Source organism: Crocuta crocuta, unplaced genomic scaffold (assembly GCF_008692635.1).
Source record: "Crocuta crocuta isolate KB4526 unplaced genomic scaffold, BGI_CrCroc_1.0 scaffold28, whole genome shotgun sequence".
Taxonomy (NCBI): domain Eukaryota; kingdom Metazoa; phylum Chordata; class Mammalia; order Carnivora; family Hyaenidae; genus Crocuta; species Crocuta crocuta.
The window spans coordinates 10298470-10326455 of record NW_027533256.1 but is presented as its reverse complement, the minus strand read 5'-3'; the positions used below and the strand labels follow the sequence as shown (position 1 = coordinate 10326455).

Sequence of the window (27986 nt, the reverse complement as noted above, 5' to 3'; positions counted from 1 at the left end):
GTGTGGGAGACTAAACATTCAACCGGGTTGGAGAATTTGGTTGATTGTTATTCTGAAAAATTACAGTGAGAGAAAAATCATCCCATAGCATATTCAACTAATTTACCTTCAAAGAGGTATATGTCTGAACTAAGACTCCGAGATCTACTCCTGATGCCACTCTCTTTGTCTCAAATATATTTGTAGACAACCTTCAAGAAAGTATCTAAATTTTGTTCCTTATGATTTACTTTCAGGATTTTCCCTTTGCCTTTGAACAGTTTGGTTATGACATGTTTAGGATCTCTTTGATTTTATCCTATTTAGAGTTCATTGAGCTGCTTGAATGTTTAAATTTGCTAAATTTTTGGCCAGTACTTCTTTAAGTATTCCTTCTGCCTCTTTTCTTCTTCTGAGAATCCCATTATGCATATGTTGGTATATATGATGATATCTTACTGGTCTCTGAAGCTCTATTCATTTTTCTTCATTCTCTTTTCTTTCTGTTTCTCAGACAGGATAATCTCAATTGACCTATATTCAAGTTTATGGATTCTTTTTTCTGCTTGCTTTCACTGCTTTTGAGTCCCTCCAGTGAAAAATTTAAAAAAAATTTTTTTCTTATATGGTTATTTATTTATTTTGAGGGGGGAGGAACAGAGGGAGAGGGAGAGAGAGAATCCCAGCACAGAGCCTGATGTGGGGCTTGATCCCATGAACCAGAGGATCATAACCTGAGCCAAAGTCACAAGTCAAGGACGCTCAACCAACTGAGCCACCCAGGATCCTCTGAAATTTTTATTTCAATTACTGTATTTTTCAAGTCCAAAATTTCTATTTGGTTCTTTTTTTTTTTATTTGTATAATTTCTCTCTATTTTTTCTTTTTTGAGATTCTCTATTTGTGAGGCATTATTTGCAAACTTTAGTTCCTTAGACATAATTTCCCTTAGTTTTTTTTTTTAAATATATGTAAAATAGCTGATGTCTTTGTTTAGTAAGTCTGACATCTGGGCTCCTCCGGTACAGTTACAGTTTACTCCTTTCTTCCCCCTGAGTATGGGCCTGCTTTCTTTTTTCTTTGCATATCTCAATTTTTTGTTGAAAACTAGACATTTTAATTATGTAGCACTCTCAAAATCAGATTTTCCCCTTCGCCTAGAATTTGTTTTTGTTGCTCTTTGCTCTTGTTGTTTCATGACTTTTCTAAACTAATTTTGTAAAGTCTGTATTCTCTTTTATAGGTAACCATTAAAATCTCTGCCTGGTTAGGTTAGTGGTTAGCTAATGATTGGACTAAGATTGCTTAAATGTTTAGAGCCAATAAGTCTCTCAGTCTTTACTGAAGGGCTCTATGTAGATACTGGAGCTCACCTTCAGCACTCGACCAGGCCAATGACACTTCCTTCCCGCTTGCACTTGGCACTTCACTTCCTGCTTGCACGGAGCCTCAAGGTCAGAGGAATGGGCTTAGGACCTTCTCAGGTCTTTCTTGGGCATGTGCACAGACATGGTCATACATATAGACTTCAAGATTCTTGAGGATACTAAGAACTTTTTAAAGCCCTTTTAGATACCTCATTCCTCAGCTTTTCCTTTGAAACTTTTTGTTTAGGCTATTACTTACCCCTACTGGTATCTACTGCCTCAGGTAACCATACTGCTAAACAATTGCATGTAATTGTTTTCAACAAACAACCATGGGGATTATGCTTTTTATACTGGGTAAATTCCAAGTCAGGTCAAATAAGGCAGCTTTGTAAGTGAGGTCTTCCAGGGAACCACCAGATAGGTTAAATGATGACAGTTCTCTGAGAATGGGGCATTGAAGGAGCTTCAGTGCTTTTCTGACCTCCTTGGTGATGTTCACTGTGATTACAGATTGTTGGCTTTTAAGGCTACTCTTGAGCTTTCAAGAGTGGAATAAGAATAAAATATCATAAAACTCATTTTTTTTACTAAGATTCAGCCAATTTTTCTTTAATAAACCCTCCTCAGACTGCTACAAGCCTTTGATTATTCCCACAGTTCAGTAAAGATTGGTTCTCACAATTTTTGCTAATGTTATCATTCCTTTTATGGCGGAGAAAATTCTTAGAGATTTTTACTTAATCATTTTTGCTGATGTGTCCTTATCTTTTATAAGTTTGTTGGTTAAAAAAAGCTTTCAACAGGTTATTCCGTATTATTTGGATATCTTATTATTATTGTTATAATACCCCTGTGATTCTGCGTTTTGGTGAGGTAAGACAATTTGTTAATTTTTTAAGCTTATATAGGAAATTAAGAATGGAACCTCAGCAAAGAAATTTCCTCTTGGATAAAAACTCAACTATTGGAAGTTAATAACCTAAAGTATTTCATCCATAATTCTGAGGTTGTGATCCAGATTATACTGAAATGTAAAGATAAAAACCTTTTATTTTCACTGTTGTCTCAACTCACTTATTGGTCCTCTATCTGCATTTATTGTTTGTTTGNTAAGCCACCCAGGCGCCCCATTTTTTTTTTTAATTTTTTTTTTTAAGTTTATCTGCATTTATTGTTTATCATGTGTGCAAATAGGAAAGATGCAGTTGGAATATATTAGGGGAAAAGAAAGTGCAAGGAATTGCAGAACAAAAATCAGACTGTCTAAATCCATTGTTGGGCCAATAGATACTTTGTTGTTGTTGTGTTTTTTTAATGTTTACTTATTTATTTTGAGAGAGAAGGAGAGCAAGTGGAGGAGAGGCAGAGAGAGAGGGAGAGAGGATCCCAAGGAGGCTCTGCATGGTCAGCACAAAGCCTGACGGCAAGGCTCCGCCTCATGAACCGTGAGATCATGACCTGCGCCAAAATCTAGAGTCAAACAGACGCTTAACTGACTGAGCCAGCCAGGTACCGCAAGCCAGTAGATACTTTAAATATTAGTCTCTTGATGTTTTAGAAAGCCCTGAAGGTCTGGAATGTGACTGCCTCCAGCATTTGGGTGTGTCAAATATACTTTAAAAGATTTTTAATTTTTAGCAGCTAAGCTAGATTTGAACCAAAGACTCAGAACAGAATATCTCACTAGTTTTAAAGATGAATTTCCATCCTTGAAATAAAAAAGTTGGTAGAATGCTGGGCATTTAAACTCAAAACTAATTTGTTTCATTTGCTTCATTTTTCTTTTTTTACTCAGGAAGTAGTAAGTCTCTTATCATCTATCGTTAATATTGCTGTAAATAAAAGATGTAATTTTCCTCGGAATAGTAAAAGGAAAATATTAGAATTGTGGCTTTTTTTTTTTAAGGTAGTTTGTCCTTTGTCTAAAAAAGGATCATCGCTATGGAATTCTGTCTGTTCTCTACCTTACCCAGAGCTATTGTAAAATGAATGGAAAATTGCAGATCCATGACTCACCTTCACGTCTATAATTACTTCAGGCCAGGGACATTCGGGGTGACTTTTAACTCAGCATTTTCCCCCACATCCACTTAATTCTATTATAGTGTGTTCTAATTAATACCTGTGATGTGATGTTCCCTTAATGGAAATGGCCATTTCATCATCTGTTTGATCTTGGATTTCTGCCATCTTCCTTCTTCAGATACTCTTAACCGTGCACTGCAATCTATCTGCCTGATCAATTCCATTGCTTCAATGATTCATCCAGGCTCAATGAGCTAATGGCTGTGACTATGCTGCCTGAATCTGTAGAAGAGTTTGAGAAATTAGAAATAAATTAAATTTATTATCATTGTAGGGTATCTGGTTGATATCAGACTTTGAAATGAATATGAAACAGGTCATGCAAACAGGCAAATAGTGTTTATCCAGATAGTGTTATGCCTCTATTTGCTGTGATCCTCCCTGGAGGCAGCCATGAGTAAAACCTTTCAGTAAATATAGATAGAAGGAAAGAAACTCCAGTCTTCCCCCTTTTTCCCTTTTTACCCTTTTTCATGTTCTTCTACATCATCCAGTAAAATAGCATTGATACCAAAGGGTGTTACCATGGTTCTGGGAGTTTTGTTGTTTCTGTATGGTGAGCACTTAAAGTAGATGCCTAGACATGAAACTTACTGAGTAGAATGTTAGTACCTTTAAAATAAAACCTGCCCTCTAGTGAATAGAACTGCCCCAGATATCACAGATCCTTACATCTTTTGTGAATGTCAGCAGATCTGCTAGAAAGTAGAAAAGTGTATACCACTGCTTATGGTATTGATGCTTCTTACAGAGCAACAACACTGAAGGCCCATCACTACAAAAACAGCCCAATGCTAACTAAAAATGATACCAGCTCACAGGGAGAGATCCAAACTCAGTGGGAGTTTAGCTTCTCTTCATTTTTATTAACCATGAGACTGAAAGTGTCCTATGAGTGAAGAGTGTTCTGTCTCCTGCATAATCACCACTGTATGAGTGCTCCTAAGAAAAGCAGGGTAGATAGCTTTGCTTTCATATAAACCTTCCTTCCAAGGGCACAACCCATAGATACGTAGAATTTTCTCAATCTCCACAAATATTTTTTCCTAAGTTCATCATAAATTTTCATTACTTAAAAGAGAAAATAAGAACATTTCTTATTACCAAATTTAAAAACTCATTAGTCTGTCATGAACTCTTGCAAAGATTTTAATGGATTCTTTCATTTTTCCTTAAGTGAAGATTTGTCTGTAAGGCTGAAGTTTAATAGGCTATGTATACCCACAGAGAGCTACCACAAAGGTCATTCAGTCTTCTCTTGTTTGCTATTATCACTATTTACCTTTGTATTTCATCATAGTTTATCAGTAAATTTGAATTTAAAGCAAGGGTATCTGTTTTTCAGAATAAATGGTTGACATAATTTTGAAGGATGTCTACTCAGAAAACCCAAGATTTAATTTTCTTAGAGCAAAAGCATCGGTATATGCATCTTTGATTTCCCATACCTGAAGTAAATATCTAATCTTGTTTCTTTTAGGAAAGAAGACTAAAATCATCTTAACCTAAAATAGAAATATAATAATAATCTTTTCTTTTGAAAAGACAACAGGTGTCTGTTTTCATATTTAAGAGATCAAAGCAGGCAGTTTTGTTTTGTTTCTTACGAGGAAAACAAAGCTTGCCCACTGCTAGACAAAAAATAGAATGGAACAGGACTATTCCTAGTTGTCTTTATTTACAGTTTGACCAACTGTAGACCAGATAGCTTTTAAACCTCACATAAATGAAATTATGTGTCTTTGGTTTCTCTGCCTCCTTATAAAGTTAAGTTTGATAACACCAATTCTGACTGCTTTATGGTTTTGAAGACTTTTAAACTCATAGGACTTTCCAAGCAATTCTATGATGTAAACAAAATAAGAATTATTAACAAGCCAGATTTTCGGATGCTGAAATGAAGTCCTCTGAGAGATTTGGTTACTTGAGGATTCACTTTCGGTCCCTCATACCTCCTAATCTCAGTGTGGTGCTCCTTTTACCATGCCACACTTTCTTTGTAAATGTGAATTTTTTATATGTGTCAGTTGCATAGTACTTTCTGATTAAATCTTTCTGGACTTATTATTTTAACCTCAGTTAATACAGTGTTCTTCCTGTTTTGCTTGTTAATTATTACATTTAAGTAATTGCTTCTATATTCTTCTTCTTTCTTATTTTTTTTAAGTAGGCTCCACCCCAATGTGAGGCTTGAACTCACGACCCTGAGATCAAGAGACGCATGTTCCACCAACATGCCAGCCAGGCACCCCTATATCTATATACTTGTCTTACAAAATGCTAATGTAGACACGAATGTTAATGACTTAATAATTCCTGCCCTTGAGAAACTGGCAATCTGGTGAGGGAGTTAGATTACATTTTTAAACAACTTTATTGAGGTATAATTGACAAATAATTACATATATATTTAAACTGTATATCTAAAGTGTACAGTTAGGTAAGTTTTGACATATGGCTGCATGCATGAAATCATTTCGCACCATGTTTTAATTGGAGGGTTGTTTGTTTTTTTACTATTGAGTTTTGAAAATGCTTTATGTATTTTAGATACAAGTCCTTCTCTTTTTTTACTTTTTAATTATTTTTTAAATTCTTTTTAATGTTTATTTTTGAGAGACAGAGTGCAAGTGGAGGAGGGGCAGAGAGGGAGGGGGAGACACAGACTCCAAAGCAGACTACAGGCTCTGAGCTGTCAACACAGAGCCCAGTGCAGGACTGGAGCTCACAAACTGTGAGATCATGACCTGAACTAAAGTCAGACACTTAACTGACTGAACCACCCAGGCATCCCAACTTTGTGCCCTTTTACCCCAAATACTTTGTTGTAGATTTCTTAATAACTAGGAAATTCTGTTAAATCAGCACACAAAGTTATAAAAATCAGGAAATTTAACATTAATAAATTACTGTTAGCTAATTCCTAGTCAATATTTTCATTTTCATTTTGCAAGTTAACATAATTATATTCTTTGTAGCTTTTTCCCCCAGTCTACTCCAATCCAGGATCACATCTTGACTTCTTTAAACCAGGATAGTTTTTCAGCCTTTCCTTATATTTCTTCACCTTGATGTTTTTAAAGTATATAAGCCAATTTACTTGGTAGATTGTCTCTTATTTTGGGTTTGCCCAATGTCTCTTTGTAACTAGATTTAGTTTATTCATTTTGGTAGGAATCCCATTGAAATGATGTGTCCTGCTCTAATGTATCTTTTGAGGAGAGTAATAATACCACTTTGTCCCAATATCTGTGATATTAAGTGTCCAAACTTGTTTGAAGTAGGATGTGCCAGGTTCTCTGCTGTCAAGTTAGTATTTTCCCTTTCTAATTAATTTGTAATTATATATTTTACATACTTTGAATCTGTAAATATCCTATCCTCATTAAACATTTGGCCACTAATTTTCTTACTTCCATCATTCCTTCTGCATTTAGTATTTGGCACTCTACTGTAAGCAAGGATTTTCCATTCTCTCTTATTTATGTATATTAATATTTGTATAGACACATGGATTCTTATTTTATTCAGTGTGTTATAATCCATTACTGTCATCCGTTTTGATGCTACATTGTTCCAGATTTGGTCAGTGTGAGTCCCTTGAGTTGGCTACTGTGTCCCTTTGACATGTGCCCATCATTCTTTAATGCATTTCCTTCTTTTTTGGCATAAAAAGATGTTCTAAACTCAATCTTGTATATTCCCTGCCCCTAGATTCAGCCATTTCTCCAAGGAGTCCTGGATATAGAGTAGTTTTTAGGAATCAGGACTTGAATTGGTTATTGCTTATTGCTACAAAGAGTGTCATTGCTTCCATGCCTTCATCATCAGAGCCAGGAAATACATGGTATAACCACACACGTGCATATACATACCAACAAACGACCATAAATTCCTATGGCTACCTCTCATTGCCATTCAACATCACAGCATAAATTCTAGTCTTCCTTTTTTCTCATTTGCGCAAACCTAGAATACACAAAATGTGATTTCATAACTTCTAAGCCTTGCCACTGCAAAAAGCAAATCTGTTAAGCGGAGTTAAGCTGACATCCTTGTCCACATTTAGTTTTGTCATTCTTTCTGGTTTTAGCTGTTCTGTCAGGTTACATAGTAGTATCTCACTGGGGTTTTGATTTGCATTCCCTTTAAGACTATTGATGTTCACCAGTATTTCATGTAGTCATTAGCCAATTTTGTGTCTTCCTCCATGATGTTAATGGTTAAGTCTTTTGCTTATTTTTTAGATTGGACTGTTTGTATATTTTTATTGACTTATAGGAGTTCTTCAGTATTCTGAACACAAGTCTTTTGTCAGATATTTGTTTTCCAAATATTTTTCCTCCAGTCTTGCCTAAGCATTTTCCTAAAAGTGTTTTAATACTGATCTAATCTAGTTTTTTAAAAATTTTATTAAGGTTACTGCTTTCTTTGTCCTGTTTAAGAAATCTTTATATACCTCCAATGTCTTAAAGCCATTCTTGTGTTTTCTTCCAGAAGTCTTATAGCTTTAGATTTTATGTTAATGCCTGTTATTTTATGTCAAACTAATTTTTGTTCATAGTGTGAGGTAGCAGTTAAAGTTTATGATTTTTTTCTGTACGAATATCTAATTGTTGCAATAACGTGTTGGAAGGATGATTGTTTCCCCAATGGATTGTTTTAGCACCTTTGTTGTAAATCAGTTGACCATACAGGTGTGGATTTATCTGTGTATTCTATTTAGTTTCATTGATCTATTGGTTTTTCCTTAGGTTACAACTAAGTAAATCTTAAACTCAGGTAGTTGAATCCTCCAATTCTGTACTTTTTTCACAAATATTTTCATTATTTTAGGTTCTTTGCATTTCCATTCAAATTTTAGAATCACCATCTCAATTACTATTTAAAAAAAAAGTCTGCTAGGAATATTAACAAGATTGAGGAAAGTTTGCAGTTACAATATTGAAAAATACAGTATTAGGTCTTCGAGCCCCTGATCATGGTCGCCATTTATTTAAATCTTCTCTACTTTTCTCAGTGGTGTCTTCTACATCCTTTGTTACATTTGCTCCTAAGTATTTTATTGTTTTTGATGCTATGATTAATGGATTTTTAAGTTTTATTTTCCCATTCTTTGTTGCTAGTATATATATAGATATACCTTTGATCTTACTACATTTATTTATGAACTTTTCTTTCTTTTTCTATAACTTTTCTTTTCCTAATGATTCCTTAGGATTTGCTACATGAACAGTCATAACATCTGCAAATAGGGATAGTCTTACTTTTTTATGCTCTTCATGACTTGTATTTATTTCTTTTTTTCCCCCTTATTGCAGTGTTAGAAGTTCACTACAGTGTTGAATTAGGTGGAATGTTTTTATCACTGAGTATGAAGGCAGTTGTAAGTTTTTATGTAATGGTCCTTAACCCAGTTGAGGATTTTTTTTTTTTATTCTTAGTTTTGCTGAGAGTATTAATTATGATGGGTGTTGAATTTTATCTTTTCTCCAACTTTTGATATGATTGTGTGGGAGTTCTTTAATCTGTAAATGTGATGAATTTCATTAATTTTTCAAATGTGAATTCAAAATAAAAGCATAATTGTTATGTCTTTCTGATGAATTGACCCTTTTATCATTATGAAGTATTTCTCTTAATCTTCATAATACTCTTCCACATAAAGTTTGATTTATCCAATATTAATATAACTACTCTCACTTTCTTATGATTAGTGTTGTCATGTTTGTTTCTTTTACTTCATAGGTTCATCTCTCTTTTACTTTACTTATAAATTTTTTGTAAGCAGCCTAGACTATTGGTCCTGTAGAGTTTCCTGTGGTCTAAATGTTGCTGATTACATTTTCATGGTGGTATTTAACATGTTTCTCTGTTCTCTGTCTCTAAATTAATAGTTAAATGTAGAGGCCATTTGCAGTCTTAATCATGACATTTAGTACTCTGTGTATATAAAATCTTCAGATTGTTTAAGTAACCTGTAAGAAGTTAACCTGACCCCCAAAATGAAATTAATTTGCTTTTGGATGAAGAATTGACAGTCATAGTTAGCATGTCATGACTTGATTTTGTGTTCTTTTTATTTTTATTAAGTATGTTTTCTATTTTTTTAAGTTTGGTTATTTTATTTTTTTAAGTTTGTTTATTTTGAGAGAGAAAGAGCAGGATAGGGGCAGAGAGAGGGAGAGAATCTCAAGCAGGCTCCACACTGTCAGCACAGAGTCTGACGCAGGGCTCAATCCCATGAACCCTGAGACCATAACACCAGCTAAAATCAAGAGTCGGATACTTAACCAACTGAGCCACCCAGACACCCCTCCTTGTTTTCTGTTTTTATAAAGTATATTTTTCCTGAAATACTGTATATTCTAATAACAGTTTTTCCCTGAATATTAAGTCTGTCACACATCTCTTCAGTATTAGAACTTTATCGTATGAGTAGTTTTGTTAATAAATAGTGTCTAGCTGTCTGAAAAAGTCAGGGGACACCTGGGTGACTCAGTTGAGTGTCCGACTTCACCTAAGGTCATGATCTCGCAGTTCACAGATTCAAGCCCTGCATCAGGCTCTGTGCTGACAGCTCAGAGACTGGAGTTGGCTTCAGACTGTGTGTCCCCTTGGTCCCTGTGCCTCTCTGTGATCTCTCTTTCTCGCTCTCACAAAAATAAATAAAAAACATTTTTTAAAGATTGAAAAAGTAAGTCTGCTTTCATTTTATTTACTGTCAAAATTAGTGCACNNNAAAATTAGGGCACTTGGACAAAAAAAAAAAAGCCGCTAATATTAGTTGTCAATGTGTCTTGCTTATTCTTTTTTAAATTTCTTTTTTACATGTAAAAAGTATTGTCTTGCTCAGGGTTTTCAGCTTTTCATTCTACTGTTTTATTGCTTTCTAAAAAGTTAAGTGATTATTGAGCTGATCGTGGGAATTGGAATGATTTTATTTAGTTAAAAAATAGGACACTTTTGGCACCATACCTCCTGATATTTCCAGGTCTGATGAAGTAGAAATCTCTGTGGGTGCTTGGCTAGCTCATTCGGAGGAACATGTAACTCTTGATCTCAGGGTCATGAGTTCAAGTTCCACATTGGGTATAGAGATTATACTTAAATAAAAACTTTTAAAAATGTTTTATTTATTTTTGAGAGCAAGAAAGAGAGCATGAGTGGAGGAGGGGCGGAGAAAGAAGAGGAGACAGAGAATCTGAAGCAGGTTCCCAGCTCTGAACTGTCAGCAGAGAGCCCGATGTGGGGATGGAACTCGCAGACCAAGAGATCATGACCTGAGCTGAAATCAGATGCTTAACAGACTGAGCCATCCAGGCGCCCCAAAACTTTTTAAAATAAAAGTAGAGGGGCACCTGGGTGACTCAGTCAGTTGGGCGGCCAACTTTGGCTCAGGTCATGATCTCGCGGTTTGTGGGTTCGAGCCCTGCGTCAGGCTCTGTGCTGACAGCTAGCTCAGAGCCTAGAGCCTGCTTCAGATTCTATATCTCCCTCTCTCTCTGACCCTCCCCTGCTCACGCTGTCTCTCTCTCTCTCTCATTCTCTCTCTCTATCAGAAATAAATAAAACATTTTTTAAAAATTAATAAATAAATAAATAAAAGAAGAAATCTCTGTTATGTGGCAGCCTTGGTACATGTTCTCGTCAGGTGAATTTTAATCATACTTTTTCCCCTCCCCTACTGATTTTACAAAGCCCTTTGAAGTAACTTGCATGTTGATAGGCAAGTCTTAGATTTAATTTTAATGACACTTTTCTTAGCAAGGAATGTTTTTATGTAAAATTGCCTTTACAATAGTACAAACTAATTATTACCATCAGATTACTGATACTGAAGACATTGGACCTTTATAAAAACAGTCGATGTACTCCTCATGAAAGAAATTTTTTTATGTAAACTTTTTTAAAGTTTATTTATTTTGTGTGAGAGAGAAACAGCACACAAGTGGGGGAGGGACGCAGAGAGAGAGGCTCTGTCGGCGCAGAGCCTGATGTGGGGCTCGAACTCACGAACTATGAAATCATAACCTGAGTTGAAGTCAAGAGTCAGACGCTTTACTGAGTGAGTCACCCAGGCACCCCTTATGAAAGAAATGAATATGACAAAGCATATTTTCTTTTCTCTTTTGATCAAGACATTTATCTCTGTATAGTAGACATTGCAGTGGCTTTTATAGGTGTCATTTTCTTTCTTATAGAAAATAATAGCAAGTCATTAAGACCAGTGAGGTTTTTTGGTTTTTGTTTCAGTTGACATTTGCCAATAAGGTATTTCTAGAAAGGAGAAATAAGTTTATTAACAAGACCCTTTAGAACATGAAGCTTTTAAGAAAAATCTTTCCATGGGGTGCTTGGGTGACTCAGTCGGTTAAGCATCCGACTTCGGCTCAGGTCATGATCTCACTGTTTGTGGGTTTGAGCCCCACGTCAGGCTCTGTGCTGACAGCTAGCTCAGAACCTGGAGACCGTTTCGGATTCTATGTCTCTGTCTCTCTCTGACCCTCCCCTGCTCACACTGTCTCTCTCTCAGAAATAAATTTAAAAACAAAAGAAGAAAAGAAAAATCTTTCCAAAAAATAATGGCAGGTTATTTGTTTCAGGTACTGAACAGTACAGTGAATACACAGGCTATGCTGAAACATATCGTTGGGCCCGAAGTCATGAAGATGGGAGTGAAAGGTGAGTTTGTTTCTGACTAGTATCATTTGACTAAAAGCTAAGGAATGTGGGCTTAACCTAGTACATTCTATCTCCCATCTACTCTTATTTCAGAAGTGTAACTGCCTTTTTATGTTCAGTATTACGGGTTTATTAATAGTTAAAATAGTATTACCATTTCAATATGTAAAAGGGAAGGACAGAGAAATAAAAGTCAGAAGTCTAAGCCAAGAACAAGAAGGGCAGAACTCTTGTTCTTTTTCTTAATGTTTATTTTATTTTTGAGAGAGATAGAGCACAAGCAAGTGGGGGACAAAGAGAGAGGAGACACAGAATCCAAAGCAGGCTTCAGGTTCTGAGCTGTCAGCAGAGAGCCTGATGCGGGGCTCGAGCCCACAAACTGCGAGATCATGACCTGCCTGAGCTGAAGTCATATGCTTAACTGACTGAGACACCCAGGCGCCCCAGAACTCTTGTTCTGTACCTCTCAGCTACCAGATGTAAGCAGTCAGTGGAGGTTCACTTCCAAAGCCAAACTTATTTAGGATAAGTTCTTATTAGAGCTTAAAACCTTTAACTGGCTTATTTAGTTATCCTGGATTCTTCTGTGAGATTAAGTAGGTGGGGAAACATGCTGAGAAAGTATGCCTAATGCCACAGAACAGTTAACAGCAGTAAACTTGGCTGTTCCTGTCTCCCTATTTCTTACTGAAAAATATTTTTATACTTTACTATTTTTGCTTCCTCACAAAATTGACTTACCATGGCTAAACTTTTATAGAAATGATACCTAGGTAATATTCCATTATTTATATATAACACATCTTCTTTATCCATTTAGCAGTTGATGAACTTTTGGGGCTTTTTCCATAATTTGGTTATTGTTGATAATGCTGCTGTAAACATTGGGGTACATGTATCTCTTTGAATCAGTATTTTTATATCCTTTGGGTAAATACCCAGTAGTGCAGTTGCTAGATCATAAGATAAAGAAGATTTGATACACACACACACACACACACACACACAAGTACACACACATGATGGAATATTATTCAGCCATCAAAAAGAATGAAATCTTGCCATTTGCAACAACGTGGATGGAACTAGAGTGTATAATCGTAAGTGAAGCAAGTCACTCAGAATAAGACAAATACCATATGATTTTATTCATAGGTGGAATTTAAGAAACAAACCAAATGAACATGGGGGGAGGGTGGGAGAGGCAAACCAAGAAACAGACAGAAACAGACTCTTAACTATAGAGTACAAACTGAGGGTTACTGGAGGGGAAATGGGTGGGGAGATAGGTTAAATAGGTGATAGGGATTAGCGAAGGTTGTTGTGATGAGCACTGGGTGAGGTTTGTGACAATGAATCACCTGAAACTAATATTATATTGTATATTAACTAACTGTAATTTAAATAAAAATTTGGAGAAAGGAAAAAAAAAGAAATGGTGCCTGAAAGTGTGTGTGTGTGTGTTAGTGAAAAAGAGTCATGTGTTAGAATCAGTTATTGCCCACCTACCCTTGCAAACTTATTCTTTGTAATATCTCAAATCCAGTCCCTGGTCTCTTTCCCTTTGTTTTGATTAAAATATTTGGTTGCAACAATTACATGGTGTTTAATTCCTGATAATTATTTACAGACAAAGCGAAGGTTTCTGTTGCCATATTTTAGCGTGAAAAGTTACTTGGCATGTTAATTTATGCAAGTCTGTAAAGAGAATATTGGAATATTTGGAATTTCATGTTTCCAAAATCATCTCACCCAGTCCTTCTTATTTCCACAGGCAATGTGTTACTGTCTGCTTTATTGTCTTTATCTTTTTAAAAATCGTTTTTCACTGTCTAGAATTGAGCACAGTAGGTAGAATGTTATACTAAATCATGACACAGTTTTTTTGTAACACTTGACTTCTTGGGATTGTTTTGGATGATAATGATACATGGTGATGTTATAAACCCAAGACCCAAAGAGCACGTCTTTGAAAGCAAAGGAGGAATGAGCTTTTTGACCTTTTTTTTTCTTTTTTGGCTTTTGTCAAGGTACAAATGCCATGTTGTTAGTATTTGAGGTTCCTTTTTGTTTGCCCCCCGAATCCTTGAAGTTCTGAAACTCACTGTAAATGATATACCTGTTTACAATATGTCATGTTTGTCATCTCTTGATAATTTTTCATTTTACTGTTTAATACATAATGGTTTATAAGGTGAATGCCTTGAAATCTGAAATTAAAATGGTGTTTTCTCGGGGCGCCTGGGTGGCTCAGTTGGTTAAGCGTCCGACGTCGGCTCAGGTCAGATCTCATGGTTCATGGGTTCGAGCCCTGCATCAGACTCTGTGCTGACAGCTCAGAGCCTAGAGCCTGTTTCTGATTCTGTGTCTTCCTCTCTCTCTGCCCCTCCCCCACTCATGCTCTGTCTCTCTCTGTCTCAAAAATAAATAAACTATAAAAAATAAAATAAAAATAAAATAAAATGGTGTTTTCTCNTAAATCATGACACAGTTTTTTTGTAACACTTGACTTCTTGGGATTGTTTTGGATGATAATGATACATGGTGATGTTATAAACCCAAGACCCAAAGAGCACGTCTTTGAAAGCAAAGGAGGAATGAGCTTTTTGACCTTTTTTTTTCTTTTTTGGCTTTTGTCAAGGTACAAATGCCATGTTGTTAGTATTTGAGGTTCCTTTTTGTTTGCCCCCCGAATCCTTGAAGTTCTGAAACTCACTGTAAATGATATACCTGTTTACAATATGTCATGTTTGTCATCTCTTGATAATTTTTCATTTTACTGTTTAATACATAATGGTTTATAAGGTGAATGCCTTGAAATCTGAAATTAAAATGGTGTTTTCTCGGGGCGCCTGGGTGGCTCAGTTGGTTAAGCGTCCGACGTCGGCTCAGGTCAGATCTCATGGTTCATGGGTTCGAGCCCTGCATCAGACTCTGTGCTGACAGCTCAGAGCCTAGAGCCTGTTTCTGATTCTGTGTCTTCCTCTCTCTCTGCCCCTCCCCCACTCATGCTCTGTCTCTCTGTCTCAAAAATAAATAAACTATAAAAAATAAAATAAAAATAAAATAAAATGGTGTTTTCTCCCTTCCTGTTTTGCTGAGACCTGTCTATAGCTACTGGTTTGTTGGTTGTTTTTAACATATTAACCCTGCCAAACTCACAAGGGTTATATCTCGTGAGTATCTTTCCTTAGACATCTTACCCCTTCCATCCTGCCCCAGGGACGCCTGGCAGCGGCGTGGCACTGAAATCGTCGCCATTGATGCCCTTCACTTCAGACGCTACCTCGACCAGTTTGTGCCTGAGAAAATCAGACGCGAGCTTAACAAGGCCAGTAACCTCATTTCTTAGTTCATCTGGCAACTGTCATCTATTTACTGCCATTTTATTAATGCTGAAATTAATGCTTTCTGGTAATTCTTGCAGTGTCAGTATGTCTGCCCACAGCTCTCCAGATTTAATGGGTCTGTCAGCTTGTACAAGATGTACTTTCCATTTCGTAATTGCTTGATTACTGATGCCAGATAGACTGTTGCTTGATATTGAGCCCCACACATGCATTTAGCTCATCAAATACTTTTACTTGCTTTGGAACATTATTATTTTAAAACCATGTAGAAGGTGCATGAGTACTAAAATTTTTTTTCGCACCTTTCAATGATGTCTCTGCAAAGTATGCTATTAGGGTTAATACAGATAAACCATAAAAGTTAAGTTGTATTATAGTTAAGATTGACATGTAAATTGTTTATTGATTAGGTAATTTGGCATATTTATGATGGAATCTGTAATTTTCTGTAATGTTTAGTCTTTTCTGTAATGTTTAGTGCTGTCTACTATAATCATTTTTCCAATTTTATTACAGAAATATGAAAGTAAACCATACCTATTATTCAGATTTTCACTCTGCTAACCATATAAATAAACTTTTCTCATACAGTAGAGTGCTCATTCTATTCTTTAGATTTAGGGCTTTACCAAAAACAGTTGATAATTTTAGATCCTCAAACTAACACCCAAGGAAACTGACCCAATTCTGAAAACCATTGTTTAATTCACATAATTCACATTTTGTCATGAGATTGTTTGTTAAGATAATGAGGTCTGTGGTTCTGCATGGCTACACATGTGCCAGTCCCTACATAGACTTTTGCTTATGCCATCGCAGGGAGATTGGGAGTGCCCTGGGATTGGCACTTTTGGCATTAAGTATATCCTCTTCACAGCTTCTGCCTGGTCTTACCACAGAAATGGTGTCTCTGGTGCTCTGCTTATCCTAGTTCAAACACCTTGCCTTTCTTATAGTTAGTCAAATAAACAACCAAATAATCCACAATGGCTTTTACTGCTCTCACAACTTGGTATATATTTTGAGTATAAATGCTTTTATTATCTTATATTCTGATCTACTTGAGAATCTAATTATTGAGTGTTTTTTTAATACATAATCTATTAGGTTATTTTAATGTTTAGAGTTCTCAAAGGGATCTCTTAAAATTTTTGAAGAAGAGGGGCGCCTGCGTGGCTCAGTTGGTTAAGTGACAAACTCTTGGTTTTAGCCCAGGTCATGATCTCATGGTTTGTGGGATTGAGCCCCCAAGTCTGGCTCCATGCTGCCAGTGCAGGGCCTACTTGGGATTCTCTTTCTCCCTCTCTCTGTCCTCCCCTTCTTGCTCACATTTGCTTTCTCTCTCTCAAAATAAATAAACTTTAAAAAATGTTTAAAAGGATTTTTTGAAGAGTAAGTAAATGCACTATTTTCCAAAGTTGAACTTAAGTAACTGATATCACATATGTATTTTTTTTAGTTTTTTAAAGTAATTTCTCAGAAAAGCTGTGTGGAAAGACTGTTATTTGGTATATCAGCTGGTATAATTTTTTTCCTTTACCTGACTCTGAAAGTTAGAGATTCTAGAACAAAATATTTTTTACTACGTTAGGTACATTTTAAACGTAAGCCTTTCACTATGCCAAACTCTTTTTTCCAAGTACACGATGTTTTTATTATATAGCATATCAAGTAGAATAAGATTTATCTTTAGATTTTCATCTATTTCATTTTCCTTATTAAACATATATGAATTTGTCACATGGTCATGGTCATTGATAGCAGAAGACATTTATGTAAGCAGTAAGTTGGAAAAGAAATATGTGAAAAGGGAATGTGTTTAACTACAATCATACATTAACACAAATTTAAAGGATAAAGATTTATATTCTTATGGATAAAAATGTATATTCTCACAAATACTTTTCTGTAGGAGCTAGATTGTTCACTTTTAGAAATTATCTGCAAATATCATTTTAAAAACTAACCCTGGACGTAAATAAATCTTTTCTTTTTTAATTGCCCACGGCCAATTGTTGTTCTCTACACTTACTTATTTATATAGCACTAACTTTTTTACTTATCCTCAAAGACAGCAGAAATGTTAAAGATGTGAAACCTTGGTGTATGTGAATAGGTTAAGTTAGATGTAAGTATCTATAGAATGTAGAGTCCCTAGGAAATACACTTTATATGAAAAGAATGAGTCTTTAACCTGGCAGCAGCAGAAGTTTTATTTCACTCAAGTCAGTCAGTCCCAAGCACACTGCCTTGCTTATGAGAACTTCTCAAAAATATTTGTTAAATTCATTAATTGGTGATTAAACTTCTTAGAAATTACTAACACCAGGGGCACCTGGGTGGCTTAGTCGGTTAAGCGTCCGACTTTCGCTTAGGTCATGATCTCGCGGTTCGTGGGTTCGAGCCCCGCGTCGGGCTCTGTGCTGACTGCCAGCTCAGAGCCTGGAGCCTGTTTCGGAGTCTGTGACTCCCTCTCTCTCTGACTCTCCCCTGCTCACGCTGTCTCTCTCTCTCCTAGAAATAAATAAAACGTTAAAAAAAAAATTTTTTTAAGAAATTACTAACACCATTTTTTAAGATAAACTTTTTAGATATATTATCTTAAATCGCTTAAAATGCTACAAATTTAAGGCTATTTCCTAAATATTCTTCACGTGCTAGCAAAATCCCCTAAATCCACTGTCAATTCAAGTATGGAATAGATGAAAAACAATATAAAGCAGATGGATTGATTGGATTGATAGTATTTAGTTCTCTGTTTCAATCTGCCATTATTTATGTCAGTATGCAAATAAGTCTAATTTATAGTTCATAAAAGGTCCTTTACAGTAAAGTGGAGGTATATAAAATTTTTAATTATACAAGTAACAATAGTAAAAGTAATAGCTAACATTAAATGATTACATATGATATGTTAGGCACTCTACTTAGCACTTTAAATTTGATATTTGATTTAATCCTAACCACCCAGGGAAGAGTAGATACTCTTTTTGTCTCCAATTTAGAGATCATAAACCAAGCCTCAAGAGGTTGAATAACTCGCCTCACATCACACAGATGGGCAGTGATGAAGTCAGGACTTGAATCCAGGTTCCCTTGACTTCAAATCACTTTTTAAAAATGTAACTCCTTCGAGGGACCCCTAGGTGGCTCAGTCAGTTAAGCATCCAACTTCGACTCAAGTCATGATCTTACAGTTTTGTGAGTTTGAGCCACACGTCAGGCTCTATGCTGACAGCTCAGAGCCTGGAGTGTGCTTCGGATTTTGCATCTCCCTCTCTTTCTCTACGCCTCCCCCGCTCATGCTCTGTCTCTTTCTCCCTCTCTCAAAAATAAACAAACATTAAAAAAAATTTTTTAGGGGCGCCTGGGTGGCTTAGTCAGTTAAGCGTCTGACTTCGGCTCAGGTCATGATCTCACGGTTTGTGGTTTCGAGCCCCATGTTGGGCTCTGTGCTGACAGCTAGCTCAGAGCCTGGAGCCTGCTTCAGATTCTGTATCTCCCTCTCTCTTTGATCCTCCCCTGCTGATACTGTGTCTCTCTTTCTCCCTAGAAATAAATTTAAAAAAAAACAAAAACATTTAAAATACGTTTTCTTAAAAATATAATTCCTTCCACATAGAGATTACTATAACTAGGTCTCTTTCCAGACTTTTTACCTGTTTCCATCTTAAATCATTGAGAACAGTCCCTGCATTTCATTAACAATCTCCTAAAAGCATATATGTCTTGGTTACCTCTTTCTTCTCTTTTAAAATCACAATCCTGGGGCACCTGGATGGCTCAGTCAGTTGAGCGTCTGACTTTGGCTCAGTTCATGATCTCACGTTCATGNTGTGAGCAAGCCTCCAGTTGATTCCTTTCTCAGTATCCTTTTTTGTTTGGTATACTTTTTAAGGGAAATTTGAGGGCTTTTCCTCCAGCCTATTTATTAAATTCCCATAAGATAGTAAAATAGCACAAGTGTAGAGTACCTCATTAGCACATGCGCTAACATTGAGAAAGCATCTAGTTCAGGGCCTGGCACATGGTAATGAACTTGATAAATATATGTTCTTTAATTCATTGATATATTCCAAAACATTTTCTCTTTTAGCCAAGATTTAGTTTTCTTTTTTTTTTTTTAAGTTTAGAAATTATTTTGAGAGAGACCTGTGTGCACACAAGTGGGGGAGAGGCAGAAAGAAAGGGAGAATCCTAAGCAGGCTCCACACTGTCCGTGCAGAGCCCAAAGCAAGGCTCGAACTCACAAAACTGTGAGCTCATGACCTAATCCAAAAGCAGATGCTTAACTAACTGAGCCAGCCACCTAGGTGCCCTGAGAATTGGTTTTCTAATTCTTTCACTGGAAAAGAAGAAAACAGTAAATGATTTTGTTAAATGTCATAGACAAGTTAGAGAACTAATTCAAATAACTTTGGGCCTTCTAAATAAAAGCATTCCATCATTTATTGTTTACATTTACCTATTAAAATAGAGTTATGAATATTAGTACAGCAACGGAGTTATACATAAACTGACAGCACAACTTGGAGAGAATGTTAAATTAAGTGTTTTACATCTTACTGTATTTTATAAACTTAGGTTTAAAGCAGAAGCCTATATTAAATTACTTTAAAGATGACTTGCATAATTCTACTTTTTTTCATGTCAGAGACAAAGTGGGCAGGAATAGAAAAACTCATCTTGAAGCAACAGAGCATAAGACCAGTTTTCACCATTAGAATTCGATGTGTATCTCTGAACTCTATGGGCTTTTTTGCTACTTTTAGGCATTAGTCATCATGTAAAACCGAAAGGGTAAGCCCACAAAGTGCTGTGTTCTCTTTGGAAACAGTCCGCTCCATCCAGGCTCCACCTGTCCTGTTGGACCCACAGCGTGACCTGCAAGCAGAGTTGGTTTTTAAAAGGAAGAATCTGTTGTCTTTTATTTAACTGATACTGTGAAGCAATGTTTAATTCTGTGAGAGATCGTCTGGGTGACATTCTAGAGGAGAATTATCTTTGTAGTTGGAAAGATTTATGACTCTAGCTTGCAAAAGTGGCAGATAGCTCAGCAAGGGAAGAAAGAAATCATCTGTGAAAAGTTGTATTTAGCCATGTTAGATTCAGTCAAGTAATATTAAGCAACGGATATATTTTGTAGAGGCTTTTGGATCAGAAATTGAACGAAGCAAACAGACCACCCCAACAGGACACCACCATTTGCCTTTTTAAAATTGTTTTTATTGATTTTTTTGTTATTACCCATCAATGGATCTGGAAAGAGGTTGTTATTAAACCAGAGCTTAATTAACAAAACCATTCAATACTAGCTACTGGTATTTCTTTCTTTCTTTTTTTTTTTTAAATGTTTATTTACTGTTGAAAGAGAAAGAGAGAAGCAAGTGGGAGATGGGCAGAGAGAGAGAGGGAGACAGAGAATCTGAAAAAGGCTCTATGCTGTCAGCTCAATGAGGCTCGAATCCATGAGCCCTGAGATCATGACCTGAGCCGAAGTTGGTTGCTCAACCCACTGAGCCACCCAGGTGCCCATCGCTGCTGTTGTTTCTAAGGAGTTCAACATCTGGAGTAGCCAAGATAGCACCATTGGGAGAATGTTATATTGGAGGAAGAGTTCAACATCTTATCATTTATAATATTTTCTTAACTACAGTTAGCTCTTGACCAATTCAGAGATTGGGGCCAATCCTCTGCACAGCCAAAAATCTATGTATAACTTTTGACTCCCCCAAACCTTAACTATTAATAGCCTACTATGGACTGGAAGCCTTACTGACAGCATAATGAGTTAATTAACACATAGATTGTATGTTGTATGTATTATATACTGTATTCTTAAAATAAAATAAGCTGGGGGCGCCTGGGTGGCTTAGTCGNAATAAAAATATTAAAAAAAATAAAATAAAATAAAATAAAATAAAATAAGCTGGAGAAAAGAAAATGTTATTTAGAAAATCATAAGGAAAAGAGAAATACATTTATAGTACTGTATTGTATTTATGAAAAAAATCTGCATGTAAGTGGATCATGCAATTCAAACCTACCTTGTTCAAGGGTCAATTGTATGTGTCACGTCACTTTTTTAGTGAGTTTTTCCTTAAATCTCTTAATATAAAGAATCGGAATAACCACAGATACCTAATCTAATCTTTGATTTCACACATAAGGAAACTAAGGTCTGCATAATTCTTTCATTTTATATAGCATTTAAACAAGCAAAATCTATTTTTGTAATGTTACAATTATTTTATTGTTTTATTTATTTTTAAAGGACTTTTTTATGTTTTGAGAGAGAGAGTACATGCTCGTTCACAAGTGGGGGAGGGGCAGAGAGAGAGAGAGAGAGAGAGAGAGAGAATACCAGGCAGGCTCCGTGCTATCACTACAGAGCCCAATGCAGGGCTCAATCTCTTGACCTGAGCCAAGATCAAGAGTTATGTGCCCAACCTACCGGGCCACCCAGGCGGCCCCAATTATTTTGAAGAGAAAAAAGTCATTTGTCATCCTACCTTTCAAATAGTTGTTTTCATTTTTGTAGATCCTTTGATATGAATATTTAGTTTCATAAAAATGTGTTCAAAAATTGCCTATAACTTTGTATTTTACCTATTCAACCATATATTGTAAATATTTTTCACACTTTCTAATATCTTCATAATAATATGTTTAATGGCCATAAAACTGGTTGGATTGGTATACTACAATTAAACTATTTTTGAACAACTAAGTAGTCCCAAGTTTTTCTCATTATACATAATGTAGTAATAAACCTCTTTGTTATTTAATCAAATAACAAAGAAATTTATAAAAGGTGATATTTGCAAAATTGTTATTACTTAATCTAAGGATAATTTTTTTAAGTGGGCCCCATGCCCAGTGTGGGGTTTGAACTCACAACCCTGAGATCAAGAGTCACATGCTGTATTGACTGAGCCAGCCAGGCACCTCTCTAAGGCCAATTTTAATACTCTTGATTAATAATATTTTATTCCAAAAGATTCTTAAGAATCTCTTATGTTTGTTTTTAAGAAATCACAATATCTTAAGACCTCAGAACATCAGTAGTGGTACCAACCGTGTATTAATTTAAGGTAGACTAGTGGTAGATTGTCTCCAAATAAGTGACTCTTTGGGAACAATAATTGTAAAAAAATTAATATAGCTAACAGTGTAATGTATTTACATTATAATGAAAGACATAGTTTAATTTTATCTACTTGAGCTTGCTAAACTTGATGTTGAAGCCTGAGTTCTTTTTTTTTAATTTATTTTTTTAAATTTACACCCAAGTTAGTTAGCATATAGTACAACAGTGATTTCAGGAGTAGATAGATTTCTTAATGCCTCTTATCCATTTAGCCCATCCCCCCTCCTACTACCCCTCCAGCAACCCTCTGTTTGTTCTCTGTATTTAAGAGTCTCTTATGTTTTGTCCCCCTCCCTGTTTTTATATTATTTTTGCTTCCCTTCCCTTATGTTCATCTGTTTTGTATCTTAAATTACTCCTATGAGTGAAGTACATGATACTTGTCTTTTCTGACTAATTTTGTTTAATATAATGCCCTGTAGTTCCATCCATGTAGTTGCAAATGGCAAGATTTCATTCTTTTAGATTGCTGAGTGATATTCCATTGTATGTATATACCACATCTTTTTTATCCATTCATCCATCAGTGTGCATTGGGCTCTTTCCATACTTTGGCTATTGTTGATAGTGCTGCTATAAACATTGGAGTGCATGTGCCCCTTTGAAACAGCATACCTGTATCCCTTGGATAAATACCTAGTAGTACAGTGCAATTGCTGGGTTATAGGATAGTTCTATTTTTAATTTTTTGAGGAACCTCCATAAAATTCCCAAGTGGCTGCACCAATTTGCATTCCTACCAGTAGTGCAAAAGAGATCCCGAGTTCTTACTTCAGTGTGTGTGTGCTCATACATGTGTGTGCATGGATTTTTGTGACCAACTATTCCCTTGAGTACCATCTATTTCCCAGGTCCAGTTCTGGGCCTGTAGGTTTTTATAACTGTTTTCTTTGTTTTATTTTTCACTTTCTTTGCTTCCATCCTATATCTCTGTCTTTATCTCATCACTTCCTGGCTGGGCTTTAGCTTTTAACTCTAGGTACCAGTATTATCTTCCTGCCTGTTTTCTCAAAGCTTCCCATGTAACCTTCAGGATTCCAGAATTACCTTTATCTTCCTTCTCTTTTTCCCTTCCTGTCAAAATTCATTCTGAGATGAGTGTTCTTTGGTATTCTCTCCATACTGTCCTCAGGTATGAATGCTTCCTCTTTTTCTCTTTAAAGTTGTTTATTAGTAAAACCAAATAGCTCTGATATTGGTGATTATCAGGTCAGGATGTGACAATAGAGTTTGAGTTGGCTTTCTTTTTATTCTTACTGCTTTGATAAATCGCCTCAACTTCTCTGGCAGTGGGTGTGGGTGTGGGTGAACAACAAATATATTGCCAGCATGGAGCTCTTGAGAACTCCTAGTACCTTCACCTATGAAGTTAGAACTTGGCAACTCAATTCTTTTGAAGTCTCTATCCTTATCTGATCTTTATTTGTTACTAAAGGGACTCATTACTACTGTAAAAGGAAATGATTCCCTGATTAGTGACCCTGCTCTGGTCTCTAGCATTTGAGGGATCTCTCTCCTTACTGCCAAAGGAAGAATCATGGGTTTCCCTCTAAAGGAGACTCAGAAGAGCTTGCTGCTTCTCTCTTATGTCTGACCTTGGAAATGTTTAAACAGAACAAAAGAATTTTGTATTTAATCACTATAAAAAGTTTTTAAAAATGTTTTAATGTTTATTTTTAAAAGTTTTTAATGTTTATTTTTGAGAGAGAGAGAGAGACAGAGTGTGAGCGGGGGAGGGGCAGAAAGCGAGAGAGGGAGAGAGAGACACAGAATCTGAAGCAGACTCCAGGCTCTGACCTGTCAGTGCAGAGCCTCTTGCTGGGGTCGAACTCAAAAATGGTGAGATGAGGACCTGAGCCGAAGTCGGACACTGAACCGACTGAGTCACCCAGCCACCGTTTATTTTTGAGAGAGAGAGAGAGACAGAATCTGAAGCAGACTCCAGGCTCTGAGCTGTCAGCACAGAGCCCCATGCAGGGCTCAAACCCATTAACCACGAGATCATGACCTGAGCTAAAGTTGTACACTCAACCAGCTAAGCCACTCAGGCACCCCAAATAGTTAGCTATTCTTTATACGTAATTCTTCTGTAATTGTTTTATATCTTTTAATTTCTGATTAACTGTCTAAAGTATTATTTGATTTGTGTTGATCAAACACGAAATGCCAGTTAATTTCAATTTTATAGTTTGTTTTCGCTATGGTCATTTTTCAAGATAGTGTGGAGTTTTTTGTTTTGTTTTTTAATACAATTGGTTAGCACTTTACATTAGATTTTTCTTCTAATTATATAAATATTATTAGATATAGAATATATTAAATATTTCAAGTTCTCTGTTGTTAGGCTCTAGTTTCACCAAGGTGTGTTTGCTCATTGAAGAAGAGTCAGCCCAGATATGTAGAAATGGCAGTAGGAAGACACTAAAGCCATTCTGACAGTATAAAAGAGAGGCGGCACCAACAGGAGGCTAAGAAATCCTCATCTTCACGTAGGCCTGTTAAGGAGAATTTGACAGGAAAACAAGTGGCAAAGTTAGGTGTATTCTGACAGAGTTTTTTCTCCCTCTTGTTGGCATAAAGGCTGAGACTCTATATCTTTTAAGAACCTGCTCAAAAAAATTGAGCTCTTTGATATTTTTGACCTGAAAGAGATTTTCAGAAGCTCCATGCATCTAATTATACAGGTAATTTGTGAGTTCTACTGTAAGCTCTGTACCACAGCATTGAATAATGGTCTGGTACCAACTTATAATTAATATCTGTCAAGATTTACAGCCTAGGAGGGGGTGGAAGGAATAGCCTTGTTAATCTATTCAGACAGTGTGTAAAATAAATTTTTATACCTTTGTGGAAACTTCAGAGAGCAATTTACTATATTTATATGTGTGGGTTTCATGGAAGCATCTTTCTTTATCCTTGGTTTTTCTCTAGGAACCTTTGTCACAGATCATTCTTTTTATTTTATTTACTATTATACATAAGCTATATTTTAGGCTTAGTTTGCTACTTGAGAGAACCCAGGAGAGCTTGGCTTTGCTATTACATTAAACCTCTTAATATAGTCTGATAGTTTCAGAAACTAAGAAAGACCAACTAGATTGGCAGCAAAGAAATGGAAATCTACAACTCCGGGGCCTTAACTGCAGTCTTCTCATATATAGTTAGCTGTTGCTCTAAGTAAGACTCTGCCAGTGTCCTCAGGATAGATCATACTTTTCTCAAGTGACTAGCAAATGTTAAAATATTCTAGCTTAAAGCAGAGCTGTGAAACCAGAGAATCTTGGAGCTAGAGGGGATCTTAAAGATGATTTTATAACCAGGTGTAGGATGATTTTATAACCAGGTATACACACACACACGCACACACACACACACACACACACACACACACACAGATACATGCATACGTATATGTATGTATATGTAGTTGCTTACTCACTGTTAAGCATTTCAGTGGCAGGAACCACGTTTAAAAGCTAATGACAATTATTAATCTAGTCCCAGTAATTCAGAAAGCAAGTGTTAATGAGGCACAATGGTAATAACTCTTTACCTTAACGGGAAAAAACTGGTGTTCAGAAGCCTTCAAATAAAACTATGTGTTAAGTTTCTTTCCTTCCTTTAGTTCGTGGTAGTTTGTAATTGGGATCCCATCAGTTCTAGAAATACCTTTGATATTTTCATTTATATTTGTTTGAATCAGATAAAGAAACTGAGACCTGTTTAAGGGCTTTGGCCTAGCATCAAAACAAATAAATACTAGAATTGATCATTTCTTACTCTCTTCGTATAGAATCCCAGGATTTTCTGGTTTTCCCTCTACTTTGGCCCCTAAAAAAAGAAAAAAACATAAGCTTGGTAATAGCTACTGATCTTAGAACATCAGTCAGAAATACTGTTAGTGTCTAGTCATTCACACACTGTGATGTGTCTTTCATCCTACAGGCTTACTGTGGATTTCTCCGTCCTGGAGTTTCTTCAGAGAATCTTTCTGCAGTAGCCACAGGAAACTGGGGCTGTGGTGCCTTTGGGGGTGATGCTAGATTAAAAGGTGAGTAAATAAGTTGTTTTAAGAATGATCAGCATTCTGGCTATGGAGAAAAGTTAGTCCTTCAAACTTGGATTTCTCATGTTCTGTTATAATAAGAGACCACAAAGATTGAAGAGAAAAACAGTATTTGACACCATCCTCGTGTGTGTGTGTGTGTGTGTGTGTGTGTGTGTGTTTAAAGGAATTCTTATTTTTGTTTGCTGTTTCCCTATAAAGATCTCTTCAATCTACCAGACATAGTATTTAGTTGAATAGAGAAATGGAAGAGTGCAAAATGACTGTAAAGTTTCAAACTAAAGCACCTCTCTTCACAGAGATTTTGATAGAGCTATTTCGTTGACTCATTTATTCACCAAACTTGTGAGGCATATGCCATGTTGTAGGCACTGTGTTAGACTCTGGGAATACAAAGGTAAATAAGATGTGGTCCCTACTTTGGAATTCACAATTTGGCATATGAAAGAGAAGCATAGAAAATGCAATATAGTAATGAATGCTTTAGTAGAGGTGCACAGATGTGGGAGTATAGCTTGGGACAGCTGCATGAATAATGTAGATATGGAGCCATTTGGTGCCCAAGGAGGATAAACATTTCTTGCATTTTATTTACGGTAGAAAAATCACAAAATCTGATCAAAGCTACTGGCTATTTACCAAATTATGACATTTACTTTACTCTCAAAAGTAGCAGTCATAGGGGTGCCTCAGTCAGTTAAGTGTCCGACTTTGGCTCAGGTCATGATCTCGTGGCTTGTGAGTTCGAGCCCCGCATTGGGCCCTGTGCTGACAGCACGGAGCTTGGAGCCGGCTTCAGATTCTGTATCTCCCTCTCTCTGTGCCCCTCCCCTGCTCATGCTCTGTCTCTCTCTCTCTCTCTCAAAAATAAACATTAAGAAAAATAATATTTTTTTAAAAAGTATAAGATATAGAAACAGTATTATATCATTACTCAAGAAGGTTACTGTTCTCTGTCAACCCAGCTGGTCTGACAGCAACTAGGTGTGCTACAATATAATCCGGCATTAACTACCTGGAGTTAGTGCAGGTCCCACAGGTTAAGGGCAAAGGCCTCCATAAGACCACCCCTACTTCAGACAGACTCTAGCTGCAAGTCTGGGGGCAGGGTGTCCCCAGGCCACCTGCATCCCTGACCAAATGGCTACCAATCTAGGAGGTTCATACAGGCCCCTTCAGGTTTGATAATTCACTAGAATGACTCACAGAACTCAGGAAGGTGCTGCTACAGTTTATGATACACATAGGGTGAGATCTGTGAGGGAATACAGAGCTTCCATGCCTTCTCACTGTGGGGTCAG

The 27986-nt window shown here is 36.3% G+C and overlaps 1 protein-coding gene across 2 annotated transcripts in view; it reads left to right on the top strand.

Annotated features, from left to right (window-relative positions):
* The window catches only part of PARG (poly(ADP-ribose) glycohydrolase), a 127219-nt gene that overhangs the window by 80354 nt on the left and 18879 nt on the right, over positions 1 to 27986 (top strand). For both annotated transcript variants that reach the window (XM_077746424.1, XM_077746423.1), the window contains exons 14-16: positions 12041 to 12119; positions 15342 to 15450; positions 26565 to 26670. In XM_077746424.1, the coding sequence (XP_077602550.1) occupies positions 12041 to 12119; positions 15342 to 15450; positions 26565 to 26670 (294 nt within the window). The remainder of the gene's footprint in view (positions 1 to 12040; positions 12120 to 15341; positions 15451 to 26564; positions 26671 to 27986) is intronic.